General features: G+C 43.1%; 1 protein-coding gene across 4 annotated transcripts in view; it reads left to right on the top strand.

The window, feature by feature from the left end:
• sox6 (SRY-box transcription factor 6) overlaps positions 1 to 21246 on the top strand; it is a 121126-nt gene that overhangs the window by 74393 nt on the left and 25487 nt on the right. For 3 of the 4 annotated variants that reach the window (XM_037482720.2, XM_037482732.2, XM_037482749.2), the window contains 2 exons: positions 11086 to 11209; positions 14733 to 14812. In XM_037482720.2, coding sequence (XP_037338617.1) covers positions 11086 to 11209; positions 14733 to 14812 — 204 coding nt within the window. The remainder of the gene's footprint in view (positions 1 to 11085; positions 11210 to 14732; positions 14813 to 21246) is intronic. The other variant, XM_037482741.2, reaches the window with a different exon arrangement.

Below are 21246 nucleotides of genomic sequence, written 5' to 3' on the forward strand. Positions count from 1 at the left end.
ATCAATTTCAAACACTCGAAAAAGAGGTACAAGTAGAGTCCTTTTCTTGTAGGGCCCAGTTAGTGAGCCTTGATGAAAAATAAAAAGGCCACATCCACAATTAAACCAAAGAGTCCCATAAGTTCCACTGCCCATCAGCCTTTGCTGACAGATCACCTGCTAAGAACACAGGAGTCACGCTAAATATTTCAAATAAGCTTGATCATACAACCTTGTTTATCAGCAAGTCCTTCGTGGCAGAATATGTTCTTCCTCCCTAACCTAGTTCCTCCAAATATCCAGTGTGAAGTCAGAGGAGGAAAGAGGGTACATAAGAGGTTTAGGGGGCAAGTTACTCAAGCATTTTGCCACTCTGTTTTCATCACTGCTGTCTCTTGAAAATGCCCTGTAAATTTTAATACATAACAGCTTTGACTTAATTAGTTTTGTAAACACGCCTCCAGCCTGCACGTTACAGACTTTTAGTAAAGTGAGAAGCAGTGTTGAGGGACTGAGTTGCTGTGCTGTTAGAACGGAGAGCACAAACTTTATTGGAGACCCCACTGGCCATCAGAGTCCTTCTGTTTTGGATTCAGGGAGAAAGTCAAGAAAGAGCCAGAGAGCCTAAGCTCAGGTCTTTTATTGATAATGTACCTGATCACATCAGCGCAATTGTCTACTGCCCACACAATAAAACCAAGTGGACTGCGAGGGGTGATTGTTGTTGGCATGTTATATGGGTTCTTTCAAGGGGCTTGTGCATGTGGATTGAAGGAATTTCTTAAGAAGTGTGTAGTTACAGAGGTTTAGTTAGGGAGGTTTGGACGAATGGCAGAATGCAGTTTAATCAAGTTTTCCCTTTGAATAGCCATCTCTCTTTTTATCCTCTCCCTACAAGAGAGGGATAGAGATTTAGTCTTTGTCCTTCGGGATTACAATGTCACTTGTTTTAAGATAACAGATGATTGCAGTTTTAGAGGCTTATCAAAAGTTAAAGCTTCAAGGCTTTGTGTGTTTTCCGTCAGCTTGTTTGTATTCCTTCAGTCCATCCTCATCGTGGAAATCATCTTGGCACTAATTCAATATCAGGATGAGATTAACTCTTGATTTAGTTGGAACACCACCAAGACACATGTGACAAATGAACATATATATTAGCAGAGGGCTGGTTTATCTCAGAAGTTTCTTAAGGCTCTGAGTCTGTGTACGGACTGGAAGATTACCAATAGATTAGGAAATAATGAGCACGCTTTTCTGTTCTTCGCTCAGCCACACTGGGCATTATTTGAGTCTCCTCCTCATTGCTTTCAGTTTCATGGTCACTCCCACTTGCTCCTGCTCTGAATGGATGAGCAGTCGCAGCAGCTGAGCAGCTAAATAGCAGCATGTTGATCATCACAGTGTTCACCCCGTGGTCTGGCATTTTCTTTCATTTCCTCGTTGCAGTACATGAGTTAAAGGCAATACAAATGGTACTGAGAACTGAGACGTGACACAGTAGCAACGCCAGAAACAGTATTTTTAAATTCTCTTGTGGACACAAAATACAATAGAGCTCTATATAAGTCAAGTGACTGGAGTGTCCACAGTCATGCAGTGAGCACCCATCTCTGAATTTCTCACACTTTAATGACCCCAGGATGTAAGGGATGGTGCATTTCTACGGGTGCCATTGTAAACTCTGTTGCTTACACAACTGCTTTTTTAAAACTTAAGTGATCTGTTCATCAAGCAGGTCTGTTTATTCCCATTTAACATTTCGTTCTCTTTTCATACGTGGCCAATGGCTTTATGAACACTACACACACACACACGCACATTATCTGTGACCCTGTATCATACCTTTGGTCTAAAAGGACACATTTTGTGTATCCCTTTAGTTTAAAAGAGAAAGGTCCTGTAAAGTGTCCTTCAGAGTCTTCCAGGCTTCATCCAATATGCGTCTTTAGTGGTGTGAATAAATAAATATTCAAGGGAATGCAGACCTTCAATGTAAAATTCTAAAGGCTTTGAAATAAAGATGAAATCCAAAGACATCAGTATTTAGCTGCCCAGTTTTAAAGGTGGACAATCCAGCGGTAGATCTGAGGGCATATGTTTTGAGATGAGACACAGGAAAACGTATCCGGAGCCTGGCATGATCTGATAAAACAAACAGTATATCTTCACAGGTAAATATGTACCTACTTATACTACTTCTGTTTTAATCCAGAAAAACATACATTTATGGAAGGTTTTGTTAAAGAATCTTCTTTGTGTAGAGCCTGCTGACTTAAACACACAGTTTTTTTTAATGGTTGCTGTTGCTTTAGTTTGCATCAAAAGTCACCGTAAGGTCTTACGCACTGAGATGCACAATAACTGTCCTGTACTAAACTATATCTGTTTCCTTGCAAGCCCCACACAGCCTGATTTTTCTACTCTTATGTTCTGCAGCAGACTAGTTACAATTTCTTTGTTGAGCTTTTTAGCTATTTATTCAATGTCTCTAAGCGGATGAAATATTTTTCTAACCAGCTCTCCCAGCATGAACAAAAATAATTCTGTTCAAATTGGTGTTTGGCCTGTATGGTAAATTGCCTTTTAGTAATACCGTTCTGTAATCACTTCTTTGTTATGAAAAAATGGAATATGCATGCTATCCAATCCAATGCAGTAATTTAATGCACCGGTTCTGTTTGGTTACCAATTTAGAGAAGCAAAGAATCCAAAACTAACATTATGGTAAATATATTAAATCAATCAGATGAGTTTAAATAAACACAGAGCTGTATGGTAATTGCTCAAAGATAATAGCACTAATTTGTGTTTTCTCAGATGCTTTTGTTGTTTCCCCGGCACAAATGATTTTCTCAGTGTGAGACTCTTATTAATGCACTGGCAAAAAAAAAGGCATAAAAATAGACATTGTTAAAGAGAATGTCTAAGTCCCCTAATTAGCACAGCCAGAATGGAACTGTTAGCATGCTAATAAGAGAATAATAGAGCAGGGGAATTATCATGTGTGTTTAAGTGTGCTACTCTGTGCAGACTCCTGCCCGTGTGGGTGCTGGTGCTTCCCCTAGTGTCGAGGAGCTCTGTGTTAGTATGCTGGTAGGATTACGTTGGGGCATTAACAGCCTAGTCAGATGGGCTTGGCTCTTTCCCAGGGAGGCTCAATCCACCATGTTCATCCCCCATTTAAGGAGACTGTTAGCTGATAAAGATGTGCACATGCAAGGCTGAAGATAAAAGAAAGCGGTGCCCCCCACTCATTAGCCGCTGTGATTTAATATATTGACACTCGGATACAAATAATTCCATTTAATCGACTTTATCGGCAGAGAGGGATCTATTCAATTTGTTATGAATTCTGACTTCATGTTAGTAAGCAGAAGAAATGCTGACGTTAAACAAACTGCGATTCAAACAACGAAGCTGTCGAGGCCCTGTTAAAACGTAATGCTGGAGGAAAAGGTGTAGATCCTACCATAGCAATGTCAGTTTGATCGGTCTGGGTCCTTTGTCCCATTAGGATCTCTTTTTCTTTGTGAATGAAGTGTAACCACTGATCACTGGCTTTGTTAAGTCTATTTAGAAGCAGTCAAATGAAACATATGCTTAGTTGTAATGTTAATGCGGCCAAACAAAGATCCATTATTGCTGTAAAATACACAATCAAGCCATGCGCTTTGTGTAATTGGCCTTTGTATTGAGACACCTCAGCAGTTTAAGCAGCGATAATTAAGAGGCTCCATCTGAGAGGTGCCTCATGAACAACTGTAATGTGTGAAATCACACCTGAGGGTCTACTTTAAATTAGTCACCTGAGGGGTTTGTAAAGCAGCCGGGGGACCGATAATTTATGACGCAAATTCCCAGCCTTCTATCACTTCACACAAGTGATTGGAATAACTTACCCAATACAGAAAAATGTGTATATATACAGTACATTATTTAGTTACATAGAAATGGTGAATACAGCGCTTTTTTTGTTCTGCCCAAATATCTCTATAAAGCACCTGTTCAGAGCTCTGTAAACAGCCCTGGGTGAACGCAGGGCTCCTACACTTAAAGTCCATTGTACCCCGACCCTCGCAGGAAAAACATCAGTTGGGGGAGAACACATCCTCCAGTGTGTCGTCGATTTACTTTCCACTCCCCCTCCGCGTGAAATGTGTTTTCTCTGCTAATGTTGTGCAAACTGTTTTGTCTTTGCGTTGGCTTTACGTGGCCATCGTCCTCCGCCGCGTGAACACTCACGGGGAGAAGGAGCTGGATTAATAGGCTCCACTGTGACCGGTAGCCGGCAGGGAGAAAAGGGTGCGTGTTTTCTTAGGACTGGGGTGGCAAAGCAAAGCATTCACGCCAACTGATGTAAAAAAAGGAGGTTTTTGTTTTGTGGAAAGGAGGAGTGCAGAGGCTGTACCTAACAGAACACATTGAATGAGTTATTTTGTCCTGCACACTTTTTCTAAAGAAATATACAAAAAAGACTTTATGCATTACAGAGTTTTAATACCTTCCTTATAATTTAATTCGGCTCCTACTCTACCATAATTTATTCTGCGGTATTCTCACACAAGTCCTTATATCACCTCTCTTATTTGACCTTTTTGTCAAATCAGGCAAGGATTTTTTTTTGCATGCTGGAAAGTCTCATTGCGTTTGTGTCCCCAAAAAAGTTGGGCCCCCCTGAATGGTCTGCTCTCTGCTCAACAACAGAATGAGCCCTGTTGTTATGTGTGGCCTTGGCAGCTGGGAGGTAATAGTGAAGACAGAGCCTCAGTCTGACAGAGGGGGACACAGTTGTAGTGTGGACACACAATGTTGGGGTGGTCTTCTGTTTCGCACTTCGACCAAATCCTTTTTCCAACCAATTTAAAATAAATGATTGATGTCACGTCTAAATGGAATATTGATATGTATATACACATTTTCAACACCCCCACCTTGTTCACGTCACATGCTTGTAGCTGACAAGCCCATGTCCAAAGTTCTTTAGCAGCACACTCACCCCCCCGGAATGAGGGTCCGAGGCATTTTACTTATTCTCATTTCCATATTGCGAGGATGTATATGCAGGATAATGATGGCGGCCCCAGACCCACTTTTGCTGTTTTTTAAGTATGTTCTCTTCTTTGCCCTCATTACACATGCTGTTTGAGGACGTCCCCGTGGATTTGGACAGTTTACTGAAAACTTTAATTTAATGGCAAGACCTTGAAATAAATATCATTCATTCTTATTTCCGTGTTTGCTCCCATCCCCCCAAAATAGCTGATATTCTTCGTAAATATAACACTGAATTTCCTGTTATAATCTGCATTTTCACGCTGCAAAGCAGGATTTTGTTGCGGTGTGTGCATTGTGTTACACACGGTGTAATGTAATTGAGAGCTGTAACATGAAAACTCCTCGGCCCCTTACAAAACAAACAAAGCTTTAAAAGAGAAGAACGCATCTAAAGGCTTGATTTTCATTTTGTCATTTTTTTCAAACTGATACATTTTTTTAAAGAAATTAGTCAAATTTTCTTTGTATAGATCATTTATAATACACTTACACAGATCACATTTCATGACTACTACCAATGCTGACTTGTATCTATAAATGTGTTTGTTTACCTTATTTCTTTCTGCCTATTTTATCATTTCCGTCATACTTTGGGTTCAAGCTGTTATTATTCATCCTTTAACATTTAATACTCAAACCACAGTCAGCAGTGTGCAGAAATCCTGTAAATGCCAAGCAGTGTATTTAGACAAACAGCAGCCGGCTGCTTTATCCAGAATCCTACGGAAGGGGAGCGATGAGATGGAGCAGGGCTGCAGGGATTTGGGGTGGGCTGCGTTAGGCGGGGTCAGGCTTCCCTGCTTTCAAGCTCCCATCGACTTAATATAGACATATTGTAATGGCTGTTTTCCAAGAAGGCTTGTTTTACTGTGTAAGGAATTAGTGGAACAAGAAGTCATCTATTGGTTGTTCCTTCTGCTCTGACCTCGCTAAAGTGTCTGGATTTGCCGCACTTTATCCTGAACAGCACAGTGTGCGTAATACACACACAGGCGTGACTGATGTGCAATGTTACACTTAAACCTGAGCAAACAGTGCCCGCTGTCACCGTTAAAGCTGCACCCCAACAATTCAGAATAAATATTATGCTTTTTATTTGTCAGGGCTTGTACACTCCTGGCGGTTTGCCTTTAGCTTTCTATCGTTGACTTTCGTGTGTTGTGCCACAATTGCAGGAATGAAGTGAGGGGAAAAAGGTCAGAGACTCTACCAGCCCAACGGGTCTAGTGACCTGAACCCCTCCGGTGTATTTGCCATCCTCGATTACACTTTGCCTTTTTTTCGGGGCAGATTTTTCAGGAATAATGTGCTTCAGCCCAGCGGGTGGTAATATGAAGACCTGAGGTCGGCAGCATCAAAGTCTGTTGCAGATCTATTGATCTATTTGTCTGATTACCATTAGCTACAGACAAATCCAAACACCATCACCTCTGTTCGATCGATGTGCGTCTGCTCCGCAAAGGAACTGCTCCGTGTGTACGGCTGCATTACGACCCACTGATAAGTGACCCGTAGTGAGTAATAGAGTAATATGTGCTTAAGCGCTGTTGTTTCATGGCGGGGGAAAAAAAAAAAAAAATCCTGAAGCAACACAGAGGATTCGCAGAGCCCAGAAGTGCTTCCACTGAGTGATTTTTTCTCCTGGTTAGGCTCCAGAGCCGTGTGCACCCAGCGGGCTGTGTACACAGTGGCGGGTGTTAAACATATCCTGCTGTCTAGTGTCAGTTCTGCCGCGTGTGCTGCTGTTGGGATGTAGCCAGACGCGCCAGCTTCCTCAGGATCACTTTACCTTCAAATGGATCACAAAAGGTGATTTCTACTCGCAGGCGTTCAGCGCGCGGCTCAGCGCAGAGCAGGGGGTGAACAAAGTGTGAACTATCAGTTCTTAAAGCAACAGCTGGAGTCTATCCTTCCCGGGTGAAATTACAGAATCCCTCCTATAGAAAAATGTGAAAGAGAAGGTTTGTGAGAGCTGCGGATCTGACAGCGACTAAAGTGTGGAAGTAATTTTTATTAAAATGAGATGTCAGTGAAATTTGAGTCCTCTTCCAAATGATTGCTGGTGATTGGGATATGTTTTTCCTAGTGTGAAAGGAGCTTATTATAATCTAAATGATTGTACAGAATTAAGAACATCATCGCCACAAGCTCATCAGCAATTTTTGGCGGGCTGCAGTTGTATTGTTGTCAGTGTGTTCATTGAACACTTGGAGGGGTTTTACACACACATGTCGGCTAAAGGCATATGGATGCAGATTATATCCAAGATAAGCATATATGTGTCAGAGGTGTTTTAAAAGGTGTCAAGTAGCAATTAATCAGGATGTTAAACCCGGGAGCTCACAGCTTCTTTCAATCCAATATAACCATGAAACACAGTGAGAATCAGATAGGTGTTTGTCTGATTTTTTTCTTTTAATCTTTTTAATACTGACTGATTCTGGCACTTCCGATAACTCTCACCGTTTCATTCACGGAGCGCATTGTGGTGCATAGCGAGTACCAAACTTGAGTGCGGATCAGTGCGTGGCGGGTGTACGGGGGGCTCAGAGGGAAAGCCAGCAGGAGGCTTGCCATGCCCCCCGGGTGCTTTGTGGAGGCTATAACAGACACTGAGGAACATGGGTGTTGACAGGGGCCCACGTCGAGGCCGTAATGCGCTGCACATCTCCATTAGCACTCAGTGTTTTGGAGCTGCCGGCTCGGGTCTTGCAGGTGGAGGCTTACACATCTAGAAAACCACACCCAACACAAATGCCTTATAGCATCATCTGAGCTTAATACAGGTCTGTAATTGAAAACGTTTTTTTTTTTATCCAAGAATTAGTGCATCTTTCATCCAGAATATAGGACGGGACGGGCTGCTGATATAGACAATTACTCAGTCAGCTTTAAGTGCCTTCTTGTTTGACATGTCCTGGCATTAATGATTGACAATGTGATTGTAAATTGAATAAGGTATTTGTCAATAACGCACAATGAAGCAATCTAACAGAGTTTATGGCAAGAAGAATCCCTTTCATACAACTACACAAGATAAGTGTGACAAAACTAAAGACAATATAAGTCTTTTCAACAAAATGCCTTCTACCCGGTCAGTAGAACTGCAAGCAGGCTCTATTGATCAACCCCAGCGTCTCCTTGAGACTGAAACAGATTGCCTCCTGGCCTGATACAGACTTCATCGGGTCATCTGAATTGATGATACATGCTGCAAGGAGGCTAAGTTCCCCCAGAAACCTCTGTTGGAGTGCTTGCTGGCAGAGACGGGGGCCTCAGCCAAGTCTGTCTGACTGATCACTACAGATGCTCCTCTTCAAGTATTCAGAGTCAGATCCTTAGTGCTGGGTCTTAAGGGACAAACAATAGCACCTGTTCCTCATAGGATAGCCCATTCATGTATCTTTAATGAAGCCTCGGGGCAGATGGTGTGAAATGACATTATCCAGTACTTAGCAGTGCTAAGACAAAGGAAGAGCAGTGCCAGCACAACAATGCCGCTGTATTTACGAGGAGAAGGGGGGACGCTGCCCAAGTGCCCAGCTCACATCTGCTCTACTTCACTCTCCGACTCCTCAAGATCATCTTGGCAATAAGAATATCCTGGGCATTCGGCCCATACATGGATGAACTTGAGGGTAACTAGAAAAAGGGGGAGCTCTGGGTAGGAGAGCGCACATATGAACAACATTTGTTTCTGCAAGTTGTTTTTGTTCTACTTCTTTTACTTTACAGTAAAAACTAAGCACTTGTGAAAAAGTTCTAATCTGCATTAATTAATCTATTAATGGACAGCTCAACCAACCTGGGCTATTTGTTGCCACCTTGAAAGTTCCTCATTTTTTGATTTGCCTTTTTCTGACATTAGTTGCTGTAAATTAATCTTGAATGCACATGAGCTCATTTCTGCAAATCCCAGCTAGTCAAACTCAATGTATTTATTTCCCCTTCAACGCACATTTATACTCTGCCTTGCCTCAGTAAATCTTGTATATTCTTCTACATATTTTAAACTAATAATTGCAATAAAAGCTGGTATCCCGGATGAAAACATTTAATTTAAATTTAGTGCTAGAGAAAAATACGACCAAATACTGGTTGTGGTTCAGTATTTAAATTTCTCTTGTGATTCAGTTGTACTAATTAAAAGCAATCACATTGATCTTTTGAAATAATGTGGGGTTGTGTGAATGATATGAAAGAAACATGAATGTTTTTTTCCGTTCTTTATATAATATATAAATTCTTATATATATAATTCTTTTCTACTCACATGAATAGCTGGTCGTGGATCTGTGGATCAGAATCATGTTAATGAGAAGCATTTACAGTAGATGCGACCAATAAAGTTGCCCATGTAAAACAGTTTTGCAAAGATGCTTTGACTTTTTACAGTCAATAAAATAAAATAGGCATGTTAGTTAATTTCTGAAATATACTGTCCTGTAACACATGTAACATACTTGGAGGGATGTGGACTTAAGGGAGCCCTTCTCTGCCCTGTGACTACCGCACATTCAGCAACAGACTCCATCTGGTTTTACAGTCCAAATATACCGACAGAGAGAAGCTGTGTTCCCCAGTGTCCCCCCCGCCTGTCACTCGCCCAACTTCATGTTGTGACATTAATTATTGTGTTTTTTCCATATGTTCCATACATGCAAGGCCAAGATTCATCTTTCATCTATTCAGCTTGGAAACTTGGAACTCAAATCCCCATAAAGCAATGTTTTATTTAAGGTCATTTGTCGCAGGCTCCTTGGCTAGTTATTTTTCTTCAGCAACAGCACATTTCACAGAATTACTTTTGGAAGAATAACATGCTATTCTATTCTTCTATAATGCACTTTCTGGACTTGCACTTCTGTAAAAGCTCAGTAGGCAAAAAATGGTTCTATTTATTTAGTTTTCAGTCTAGCTCTGCACCTCCAGACAGATCAATATAGTAGTTTTAAGTAGGTTTTGCGTGCTAGTTCTGAGAGAAACTGGGTGCGACTAAGCCGGGAAAGGGTCTTCAGGGGGAGCAGCAAACGCTGAAAAAGTGAAGATCATAGCAGACCTCAGCCAGAACATGGGGGAAAAGTCATTGCTCAGATCAGGTTGATTTCATGCCCCAATGCAGCGGCAGTAATTGCACCCAGACCCGTTTTATTGCGAGTTGATTTTAAGGAGGGCTGAATGGAGAAACATTCTGTAAAGTGTTTATTTTGGGGGATGACCTTTATTAACCCATTTTCCAGGCAGGTTCCCCTGAGGTGGCCTGGCTCAGCACTAGATTAACCATTGCAAGCCCATGGTAGCAGTGCTGCGTCCCATCATAGAGTTTCAGGAAGCAGAGAATGACAGTAAGATTGGACCCTGTAACGTGTTCGCCGAACCCCCGTACGCCACTTTTAAGACAAAAGCTACTCACCGACACACACACATGCAGAGGGTTTAAGTTCATATTCCCAGTAGGCAAGTTACCAACAGACTGGATGGTGAAGGTTAATATCTGAGTGGAACAGACAGTCAGAGAATTTGATAAAATCGAAATACAGCGAGCGGCGAGCATTTCTCAACTGCCTGCTCTGTCTCTCCCAGCCGAGAACAGTTGCAGTAAATGTGTGGATTGTCTTTAAGCATTTATCATCTAACTATATGAATATCCAACATTATGTGAGGAGTTGGTTTTCCTTTAAGGTGAGAGTCTCCCGTGTAACCCGTTCAGCAATCTTCTCGCTCACATGTATCAGTGCTTGCAGTAATTCTCTGCAAAGAAGCGGTACGGATCGTCTGAGCCTCTCTGCCCTCTGTCCTGCATGTTGCTTCCTCTGACTGCCACTGGAACAATATGTGCATACGTGGGGGTCTTTGATGTGCCGAGGTGAAATCGTGGTTTGGATTAAGGGCAGGCGTACCTCGGTCCAGGTATTGTGTGAGCACGGGAGCCCCTGTCATCTCGTGTTAGCAGCGGCTGTGATCTGGCTTCCCTGTGAGTGGGGCTCTGTGTTTCTGTGTCTTGTAGCTATGCTCAGGCCTCTCTCTGATCTCTGCTCCCTATCTGTTCAGCAGGTCCAGGGTCACATGCCTCCGCTCATGATCCCCATTTTTCCACACGACCAACGTACTCTGGCAGCAGCAGCCGCCGCCCAGCAAGGATTTCTCTTCCCTCCGGGAATGTCTTATAAGCCAGGTAGGATTGCAACTTAAGTCGCCTGTTTGTCCTTTTCTCTCTACTTGCCATGTCCTTTCACCTTACACTTAAATCCAGAATTATAATTCTTAGTCTTGAAGCTGATGCACTTAGCAACAAACAAATGATTCATTCACACTTGAACCCACTGGCATGATCTGCTCCGTCTTAACCTGGAAGGACTGGAAATGTTTTAATCCATTTTGAACAATAGATATGGGTATAGAGGCAATGAAATGTCACACGTTGAATATCTCAATGCATGCTGCCTCCGCATTTGTTTCGTATCCACTGTCGGAGGTGATGAACCTTGCACAAAAAGTCTTCTTACTGTCATAAGCAACAACTCCCATTTTACGGTGCAACACAAGTATGCATTTTGCTAGTGAAATGAAGTAATTGAAGGACAATTATAAGGTGGATAGCTTGGTGCGAGGAACTGGTTTTTCTGCATGTAACAGTTAGCGTTGCATGTGACGGGATGCCGTGTTTCTTTTCCTTTTATTTTAAACTAAAACAGAAGCCTTCCACAGCCTTTAAAATAATAATGAAATGTTGTTTCAAAGTTGTCCAACGCCCCGCTAAAGAAGTAACCTCATACACCATTATATCCTTGAGAGAATTAAAGATGTGCCACCACATACTACTGTATTTATGTTAAATATAAAAAATACCCGGGCCTAAATTGGCTCCTTCTTCTCACTCTCAGCTTTTACCCATGCTTTCTTTGTCCCAGAGCCTAACCATTTTTTAAGCTATCTTATCAAATTAAGGGGGTTTTATGTAATATTCACGCTAAAAGGAATGTTTCTCTGGTTATTATAAAACGATACTAAAACAAGAAAAAGACTAAAAACAGAAAAAAGAGAACTGGGAAGTCAGCAGGTTTGCAGCCGAACATTAAAAGGTGTGGCAGGGCAGTTAATGAATTAACTATAAAACCACAGGATGAAAAACAAAGTCAGCTATTTTGGAACTATGGAGCCATGACAGCTTAAACAAAGTGCCTGAGGGGGAGTCTTTTACTAGTGCGCTTTGTGCAATAGGTTTGACATGGAAAATGTTTTAGTTCAAATAACAGGAGCTATTAGGAAATCATGGTCAGGGGTCGTCATGTGTATAGGTCCTGCATAATGCATGAATTCATGGAGAAAAAGCATTGGGGGTCTGAAAATGACTTGTGTAGTCAGGAGAGGTATTTGAAAACCTCTTTTACTTCTCGCCGACCGACACAATATACGCCATATATCCAGAAAGTACAATGTTATCACCACCACCTGCAGGGTAGACAGGATGCTGTCATGTCCTTTCTCCATGAAGTGAGTGGCCAAGCATTCACTTCCAAGACTAAAGCACACTAATCTGATGTTATCATTATGAGAAAGCTCCCAGGGATCACTTCTTATGACCCCCAGCCCCGTGGTGCCCACATGGCAGCAGTCATTCTGGCACCATGGTGGTAAGTCATCACCCCATCTACTGGCTGTGCTCAATGGCCTGGTGTTGCATGGTAGACAAGCACAGTCATAAAAACATCTAAACAAATAGACTCCCCTTTCTGTTCGGACTGTTTACACAGACATGGTGGCATTAAGTCTGATGTGCCGCTAATGGACATGCAGAATGACCCCATAGTCTTTGGGTTCCTATGTCCACCACATCCTGCTGACTTGTGCTATTTTATTTCTATTTTAAGTCTTGCATGTTTATCACAATGTGTGTCTAGATCAAATTAAGTGAATTAAGTTTTTTAATAATCTCAACAATACAGAATTATTTAACCTATTAAAATGTTCATGTAAGCTTGCTTTTCCGCTAACAGCTTTGGTATTTTAATAGCATGTAAAAGCCAGTGAAAAGACAAGATCAAGTTTGAGGGTTGTCGTCATATACTTCATTCATCATCATTTGATCTAGTCCAAGAAAGGTCTCCGCTGCATCTGTCAACCCTCGGCAGATCTAGTACTTAAATTTCATGGCACCGCATGAGCAGGGAAATATAGCCTGATGTGACCATGGCGTCACCTGCACCCCCCACACTTTTGCATTTAGAATCCAGGCCGTGTGCACGGGACCAGCCACGGCCACTTAAATAAAAACACAGTTTTTAAATGTAATTCCCTTTTTTACCAGTGACGTTAACCTGGCACCGCGCCCATTCTGCTGGAGTCGGGGGCCTCGACTGTGTTCACCCAAGACTCAGACAACCAAGCAGCGGTGGTGTGCTCACTTAGCAAATGACCCTCCTCAGTTTTCACATGACATCCAACGACATCCAGCCATTTCTTATTCCCAACCCCCACGTCACAGACAGCCCAGTGAGAGGGAGACAGAGAGAAAAGCGATACCAAAAAAAGGGAGGTGTAGAAATAACCACAGTGCACCCCTACACATACAAGCCAGCACTATTTCAAACCACTTCGGCTGTGTGATTTTATTTGCTACTAAATGGGGATTGAATTTCCATGGCCCCTATCACATTGTGCTGTGCTGTGCTGTACAAGATTGCAAAGTGAGGCGAGCAGGCGAGGGCAAAGTGAAAGAGAAGGTATATACATTTAACTTGTCTGTGGCTTAATGGCTCTATATGTTTGTGAGGAGAAGTGACAGGCAGAAGTGGGGTCTGAGCGAAGGGCAACTACCCCCCCCCCCCCACTCCCTTTGTCAACCCCACCTCCTCCAGACACATGCTTTAACCCTCCCCCCCCACCCCCCTGCTGCACGCTGCGCTGCAGAGTCTCACTGGGGCTGTTCTGTCCGTCTCAACACACTAGGTTGAGTGTGTGAAAGTGTCTGCTACTTGGTTATACACCCCCGTGGATATCACTCATGCAGCAGCCGTTTTTTATATCCCTTGCTGACAAACGTGCTGATGGCAGGCCAACAGTGGAGAATGGTAATAAATAGTGCTGCCATTTGGACACCCATCTTCCTGGCTTGATCCCAGTGATATGCATAGATAAGAATGTGTTTTTTTTCTTTTTTTTTCTTCAACCGTGTTATTGTGACTACACACTTGTTCGAACCAGTTTGCATACAAGTGCTTTCACTTTGCTGCCAAATCTATCACTCAGAAACAAACAATGTTTTGTCGAACAATAGCCGGGCAAGTCCACAGCTGTATGGATCGCCTGAGAGAACAAGCTAGTCCATAATAATTGCATAGGCAGGGAGATATTTGACTTGTATTCTGAACATAAACACACACACACACACACACACACACACACACAAACCTTAAAAGAACTTTAAACTATGTAGTCGTTATTTCCAGGAGGAGTACTGTGCAGGTGGAAGAAGGAGGGAATGGTGTGGAACTGCCTAAGTAATCCTGCTCCAGTCCAACAAGCTTACCCTTTTGTTAATGCAGATGTTTGGGCTTGAAGCCGATGGCTCGTTGCAATGTGCCACATTGCTGTGGTGAAGTGGTGGAGAGCACGGGATCCTTGTTGGCACTTGCCTGGCCGCTGTGGGCCGGCTCATTGTCTGAACCTGCATGCATTGTTGTCTCTCTCTCTGACAGGTGATAACTACCCTGTGCAGTTCATTCCATCCACGATGGCAGCTGCAGCAGCGTCAGGACTCAGCCCCCTTCAGCTCCAGGTATGTACAATACTATGACAAAGAATTCTAGGGACGCCCGCCAAGCCCGGGGTAGAAAGGATGGCTGAGCAGCTGTACGCTAAGTAATGAGCTGCACACTAAATAATCCTGGAGGCCCCCAGCTTGCACGCGCTTATCCCCTTACATATGTAATTTATCCTGTTTTATAGAGGATTTATCCCCACCACCTCCAGCAGTCACAGGAGTTAGGAAGATAATAGTTATTTGAGGGAATAAGAATCACTTTCGTTGCTTTAATCGCCTGCCTGTGAGTTTATCATAAGATGATCGAGTGTGTAAGCAAAGAATCTCCTTTTGTCTTTTGTCTATTAGAGCCACTTTAATATGTCTCTGTGAGCAAAAACATGAGAGAAAGAGGGTGTACTTTTTATATAAATTGTTGGGATAGGCTCCAAGCCCTACAGGCACCTCCAGGATATTTCTCACGCAGCATTTAAAAAAAGCCGATCCCAGGTCATGGCTTAACCTGAGGCCATAATATTTAATATAGATAATTGTTTTAGTTCCATCCTTTAAATCGTTACTACTGTTACCACAGTTGCCCTTTCCTTGCTGGATAATCTTTGTTGCCAAATTGGTGATAATGTCTCCCTTGTTAACTTTTTTACTTTTTAACTTATTTAAATAAACAAAACCAAAGAAGTAGCAACGAAAAGCAAAAAAAAAGTCACAACCATATTTATTCAGCTGCCCTGCTGCCTGTTGCTTCTCTAATAATCAGTCTCCTTTGCATTTGTTAGTAGATGTAGATCTTAAGTCTATTTGAAACGATACATTTGTTGTTTGGAGACAAAAGATCGAAAAGCATTTCCCCCGAACAGTTGGTTATGGCCAATGCTGCTTCGGGAAACATTATTGAAAGACACAACACGTGGCGCTCAACAGCAGAAACAAGTATTTCAAGATAAAACTAGAGCTCAAGACCAAGGGAGGAACATTGATATATGTGGCATTTGTCCTTCTGAGGTTACATCTGTCAGTGTTAACGAGCCTTGGCAAGTTCTAACAATGCATGCAGCTGGCTCTTAGGAGTTGTGCGTCATTATGCAGCCATGAGAGGAGCTATTAGAACCACGCAAGGTGTCAAATGTGTCTGCTCTTGTTTGAAGACGTGTGTCCGAGAGAGAGAGCAAAAGGTGGAGGCTGCGTATGTGAGTATGTTTCTGGAGTGTACATGTGTCGCTTAGTTTTACTATACCATGGAGAAGTCCTTTGGAAAGGAGTGGTACTTCAGACAGGCATGCAGAGTCTATTTATAATGGTGTATGAGGTCAGATGAGACAGTCATATATCTGAAGGTTGGCGAGAGGAGGGAGGAGTGATTAATTTGGATTATGTATCTAACCCTGGGAATGGGCAAAAACAGTGCTTCTAAGACCATGACTTGGCTGACCTTTAAGAACACAGTAAACAGAAAGAGGTGCATTTTCCATTAATTGAAGTCTGTCAGCCTGTCACATATTCCGCCTGCTGGCTGCTATTTACTCTGCATAGAGACTCCCCTTAAAACAGCAAGGCAAGTCAAACATGCCCTTTTCTACATAGCTGGGATCAACAGACCATGTGACTGCCACCACTTGCTCTACAAAGCACTGGGAGCTTGCTATGATTAAAAAATCATATCATGCCAGACATGGAATGAAGTTAAAATTGAATCCTCCCTTTGGAGAAATAATAGTTGCAGTAGTCGCTTCTTCTGTTTGTTTGTCTTTGACAGAGGACTCATGATTACCACAACCGAATGAGAACAGTTTACATTGAGTTGAAAGTAGTGCAATGAACTATCTTGTGTTCTTTGGGTTCATGTAGTTAAAATGAGATGGCTACTTTGGAACTATATCCAGTGTTATAATGATGCAACTTGTGATTTAAATGCCACTGATAGTATTTTTTAAGACAAAACTTTTTTAAAAAGCTTCACTAAATCGTTAAACTGTACTGAACTTTTCTACTTTCACCTCCAAAACCATTCTTCATCTTCCTAACACACACACAAAATACCACACACATATGGCTGAATAGGCAGCCCCCCACAATTAAAATATCTGTTCCTGTCAGCTACATGGCAAGGTATAATTTTCACCAATTTGCTCAGCTTAGACTGTGCAATATATGAACCTTAAAAATTATCTTATTGCAAGAATTAATTCCCACAATGCTGCTGAGGTAATGTGATCAGCCATCCCGTCAGTGAGGCTAGCCGCTCCGTCAGTCTTAATGTTGGCCACGTAGCCGCTCCACAATCTCCTCTGTCATAACAGTCTGGGAGGCTTCCCCCCTATTCCCCGCCCTTTCTCTCCAATGAGAAAAAAAAAAAAACCAACGAGGTAACAAAGGCTTAGAGCTGATGGATGTAAATGAATCTTCCAGGCTGCGTTTGAGTGTTGGAGACTGTAATTTGCTTGTCAATGCGAGGTGGTAGCATCACTCCGGTGGCTGGCACTCTGCGAGTGGCTGTCACCGGGCATTGCTGTACCACAAGGCAATTTCACTCAATGTTTTCCTGACAGATTGGCTCTCGTCCTCAACTCACAGGAGAGGAGGCGGGTAAACTATCCGGCGCGACATGCCCCTCTTCATTAGTAGCCACACAGAGCTGGGATGAGTCCAGGACCAGAAGGAAACAATGGCTTGGTCCTTGCCTTGCCTTCCCTGATTGCAACTGACACCCCTCACCTAACAGAGGAAATTGTGTTCAGATTGTACCCCAATCTATCCGCTCACCTACTATATTCAATTGAGTGGAAAGAGATTTCCCTAATTCCACAAAAGAATCTTCTATTTGGGACAGCACTTAATTCTCTGTTTGTACGCTATGCCTTGCGTTTCCCGTCCTTTTTACAGAACCAATGAACAGGAGGAGGACTTTTGAAAAAGTCCTGTTTGTGTCATTGGAGGCAGACTTCAGTGTTTAAGCCATTTTAAAGAAAGTGTTATTGGATAAAAGAAAACATCTGGGTTCTCTGTATGCAGTATCGCCGTTAGGACAAAATAAATAGAAACGCTCTGCTTTCAATCAGTCAAAGCTCCCTTTTCTATTGCTTGCTGTCTCTGTCTCACGGTCTGGCTTTTCCAATTCCCCATGCACATCTTGAACCACCTCTCCGTATCTTAGTTTGTGTATTTCTCTCTGAATTAGTCCCATCCTCTTCTTTGCTCATTCCGTCTGTGTGTTGCTTTTTTTCCCCCTGAATTGTCTCGGCCCATCACGTCCTTATTCTTCACAGCGCTTGATGTCGAGCTGCTTGAGTCAAGACTTAACGCCGCAATTACCATCCGCCGTGTTTGCTACGGCATCTCTTTGGGCCCGTGATAAACCTGGGCCCAGCCTCAGCTAATGCTCCCACTGTAGAGATGAAAAGCGGCTCACATGCTCAGCGACAACCCGGTCCAAATTTCAAGCACACAGGCAGATCTGAAGGAGTACTCCAGAGGCTTAGACTACTAGAGGGATAAAAAAAAAAACAGTGTTACACAATCAGGGAGAAACAGGAAGAAAATGGGCGAGCAGCAAACCGCACATTATCTTTTGTTTGGATGTAAATGCCTCTGTAGTACAGATGTGAAGGAAACAGCTTCCATCATTAACAAGTGAAGCACTTTTGACTTTGAACGCGAGGGAGAGAGGAGGAGGGGAGAAAAGAGAGTACAGACATACTGTAGAGAGCAGCTGTTTCTGTGTTTATGAGCAGAGGAGCTCGGCCTTTGAAGGTAACCCAGAGCAGTGCAGCAATGCTAGCTGTGTGTGTGGAAGGCTGGCTAATAGGGCGGCTACGTGAGCAGCTGGATGGAGGCAGTGGTGAACAGAGGGACAGATGGACAGATAGAGTGGATAATGCAGTGAGCTGCACTGAATGGGAGGGCTGGCTCTGGGGCCCCTGGGCACGGAGAACCCCCACACACACACACACACACACACTTAGAGATGATGGACTGTGTTTGTGTGTGAATGTTCGAGAAAGTGATAGACTTCAGGATATACGTAGATGTAAGATAGAGATGGGAAAAGAGGAGGGGTTGGAGCAGAGCAGGTCGGGCGCCAGCAGATGAGACAGATGTTGGGCCATACTGGAAAGCATCGGCACAGTGCACCAGGACGCCTTCCTCCACTCCAGACATCTGGGCCTAGCCTGGGTCAGCCTGCCCGGTCGCCCTGGGCAATGAGCCTGTACAAGCCTTGTGGCTAACGGGGCTGGCGCTGTGCTGCTTTTTTAAATGGTGCGGTGCACTCAAGTGCAGTTAATGCCCTCATATGCTGCCCAGTGCTCATCGCCCGGGCCGGGCAGAGGTGAATGAGACATTGACAGACAGACGCACTCGCACATAAAGAGACAGAAGTGTGTGGAAGTGTGCGGCAGTCATTAGCAAATGCTGTTTAATCGGAAACACAAGAAATCAAACAAATATCAGCCACTGTATTTTCCAGCACGTATTGCCATGCTGCAATTACGAATTTGAAAAGTAACAAAAAAGCTTAACAATTGCTTTTTGTTGAAAGTTGTTTACTTATTCTAAACCCATTGCTTGCAGTAGTAAAAACAATAGAATAATGGGCACTATGAACAAGTCAATGTGTTTTTTTTCTCATAATTGATTATATTGTACACCGAACAGCTTTGTTGTTTTACTAAACAAACAGAGGCAGACGGTCTTAATTGCATATCCTACTTCTGAGATGTCTTACATTATTGGCTGAGTGTGTAATTTCAGTGTAATGTTGCAGGCAAATAAGTGAACCTCCCTGTTTAACCTCTGCTGCCTTCAGAGGGCTTGTTTTTAATTACCAGAGGCTAACAGGCTGACCTTGGGCGTGCTGCACTCACTTTGAATCCATGCTTGCTGAGATCTGCTCCGCTCTACTGGGGAGCAGGGAATAATGGGGTCAGAGGGAAGACCTTAGATGTTGTGTTAGCGTGTCTCCTCATTTTCTGGTTATTGTACGTGTATAAAGAAATAATAACATAGAAAAGGCAAAACACTTTACTAAAGAAAACAAAAAAACACACTATCTGAATACCTATATTCCAATCTCATGAGGTATATTTATTTAGCCATTTATTTCCATACATAATGTCTCCTAGTGTACGGCTATATAACACGCGTATACGGAGGGGTCTTGAGCTCCACTAAAGGCTTTTGCCTTCTCCAATACCCCAGAGTTTGAGTATTGACTTTCAGCTTGACCCTAGATACCATGAACCTTTTGCTGCCTCAGCCTGGCAAGCAGAAATGAATGAGGGGTTATTAGATGTGAGAGAGGCGATGGTGGGAAGCGGGCAGATGTCTCATGCTTAGGGAGGACAGCCTTGGCAGGATGCAAAGTCCTTCAACTTTTGACAACACAATACGTTTTTTTTAATTGACAACTCCCTGTTCTGTTTTTAAAAAGTTGCTGTTACCAACTTGATTATGTATTTGGTGTCAAACAGTCATTTGGTAATTTCAATTTTTTTTCACCGAAACATACCTCAGTGCTATGGCAAAGGTGTCCAGACTGTACTCATTGAACGGGTATTTCATGTTTACCTTTGAGCAGCGTGTGGTGGGTTTACCCACCTTTCGTCTGTGTGTCCCTCTGATTTTATTTATTATTCTTTGGCTCTTGGAGGTAGAGTGCTCCTTGTTACAAGGATAAACATTGATTCTCACTCCATGGCACTGACCCGCTAATCAGTGCTGAAAAGGGGCTCCCTGACTGCGTCTAATTTTAGGCAATGCCTAATTATGCTCTTTTTCCGGGACAATAAAGTTCTTCCCACTCAAGGTCAGGGGCATGCTCGTCGACAGGCCTGTTAGCAAACATCTGTACAGCAGACTCCACTTCCGTTCCCCTAGGAAGACTAGCCTGGAGTGACATCCAGTAAATGAAAAGCCCCCCCACCCCACCCCATCCACAAACACACACACACACAGGCACACAGACACGCAAAGTGCTTTCACCACTGACATTAACTAAGCTTAGCTCACATCTGAAGGAAATAGAGTTGACTCCTGTGTCTATTCCTGTCAAAAGGCTGAGACAAAAGGCTGTTTGTGAGCGAGGTGGGGGCACTGCTATCTTTGTAGGAACATAATCGGCCTGTCATTTCCGCTGCCCATGCGCTGTTGTTATCCCCAGGTCCACTGGAAGAATGGACCTTTTGTGATGGCGCTTATGTGGCGGCGATAAAGTTTCTTACAGGAGCACATATGTGTTTATAACTGGAGAAATGTGCACGGACATAACCGTGCTTTGTTTGGCTTCGGTCTGCCTCCGCAACTGTCAAAGGTGAGGCCAGTGGGGCCGGGTCGCTTTTCCCATTCACACAAACGCATTCGAGGTATAACCAGTCCAACTAGGAAATGAAACCGGGTTTGCTGATTGTTAAGAAAAATTTGATTCATTCTGACAGCACCGAATATCATATATATAA

Source organism: Pungitius pungitius, chromosome 4 (genome assembly GCF_949316345.1).
Source record: "Pungitius pungitius chromosome 4, fPunPun2.1, whole genome shotgun sequence".
Lineage (NCBI taxonomy): Eukaryota > Metazoa > Chordata > Actinopteri > Perciformes > Gasterosteidae > Pungitius > Pungitius pungitius.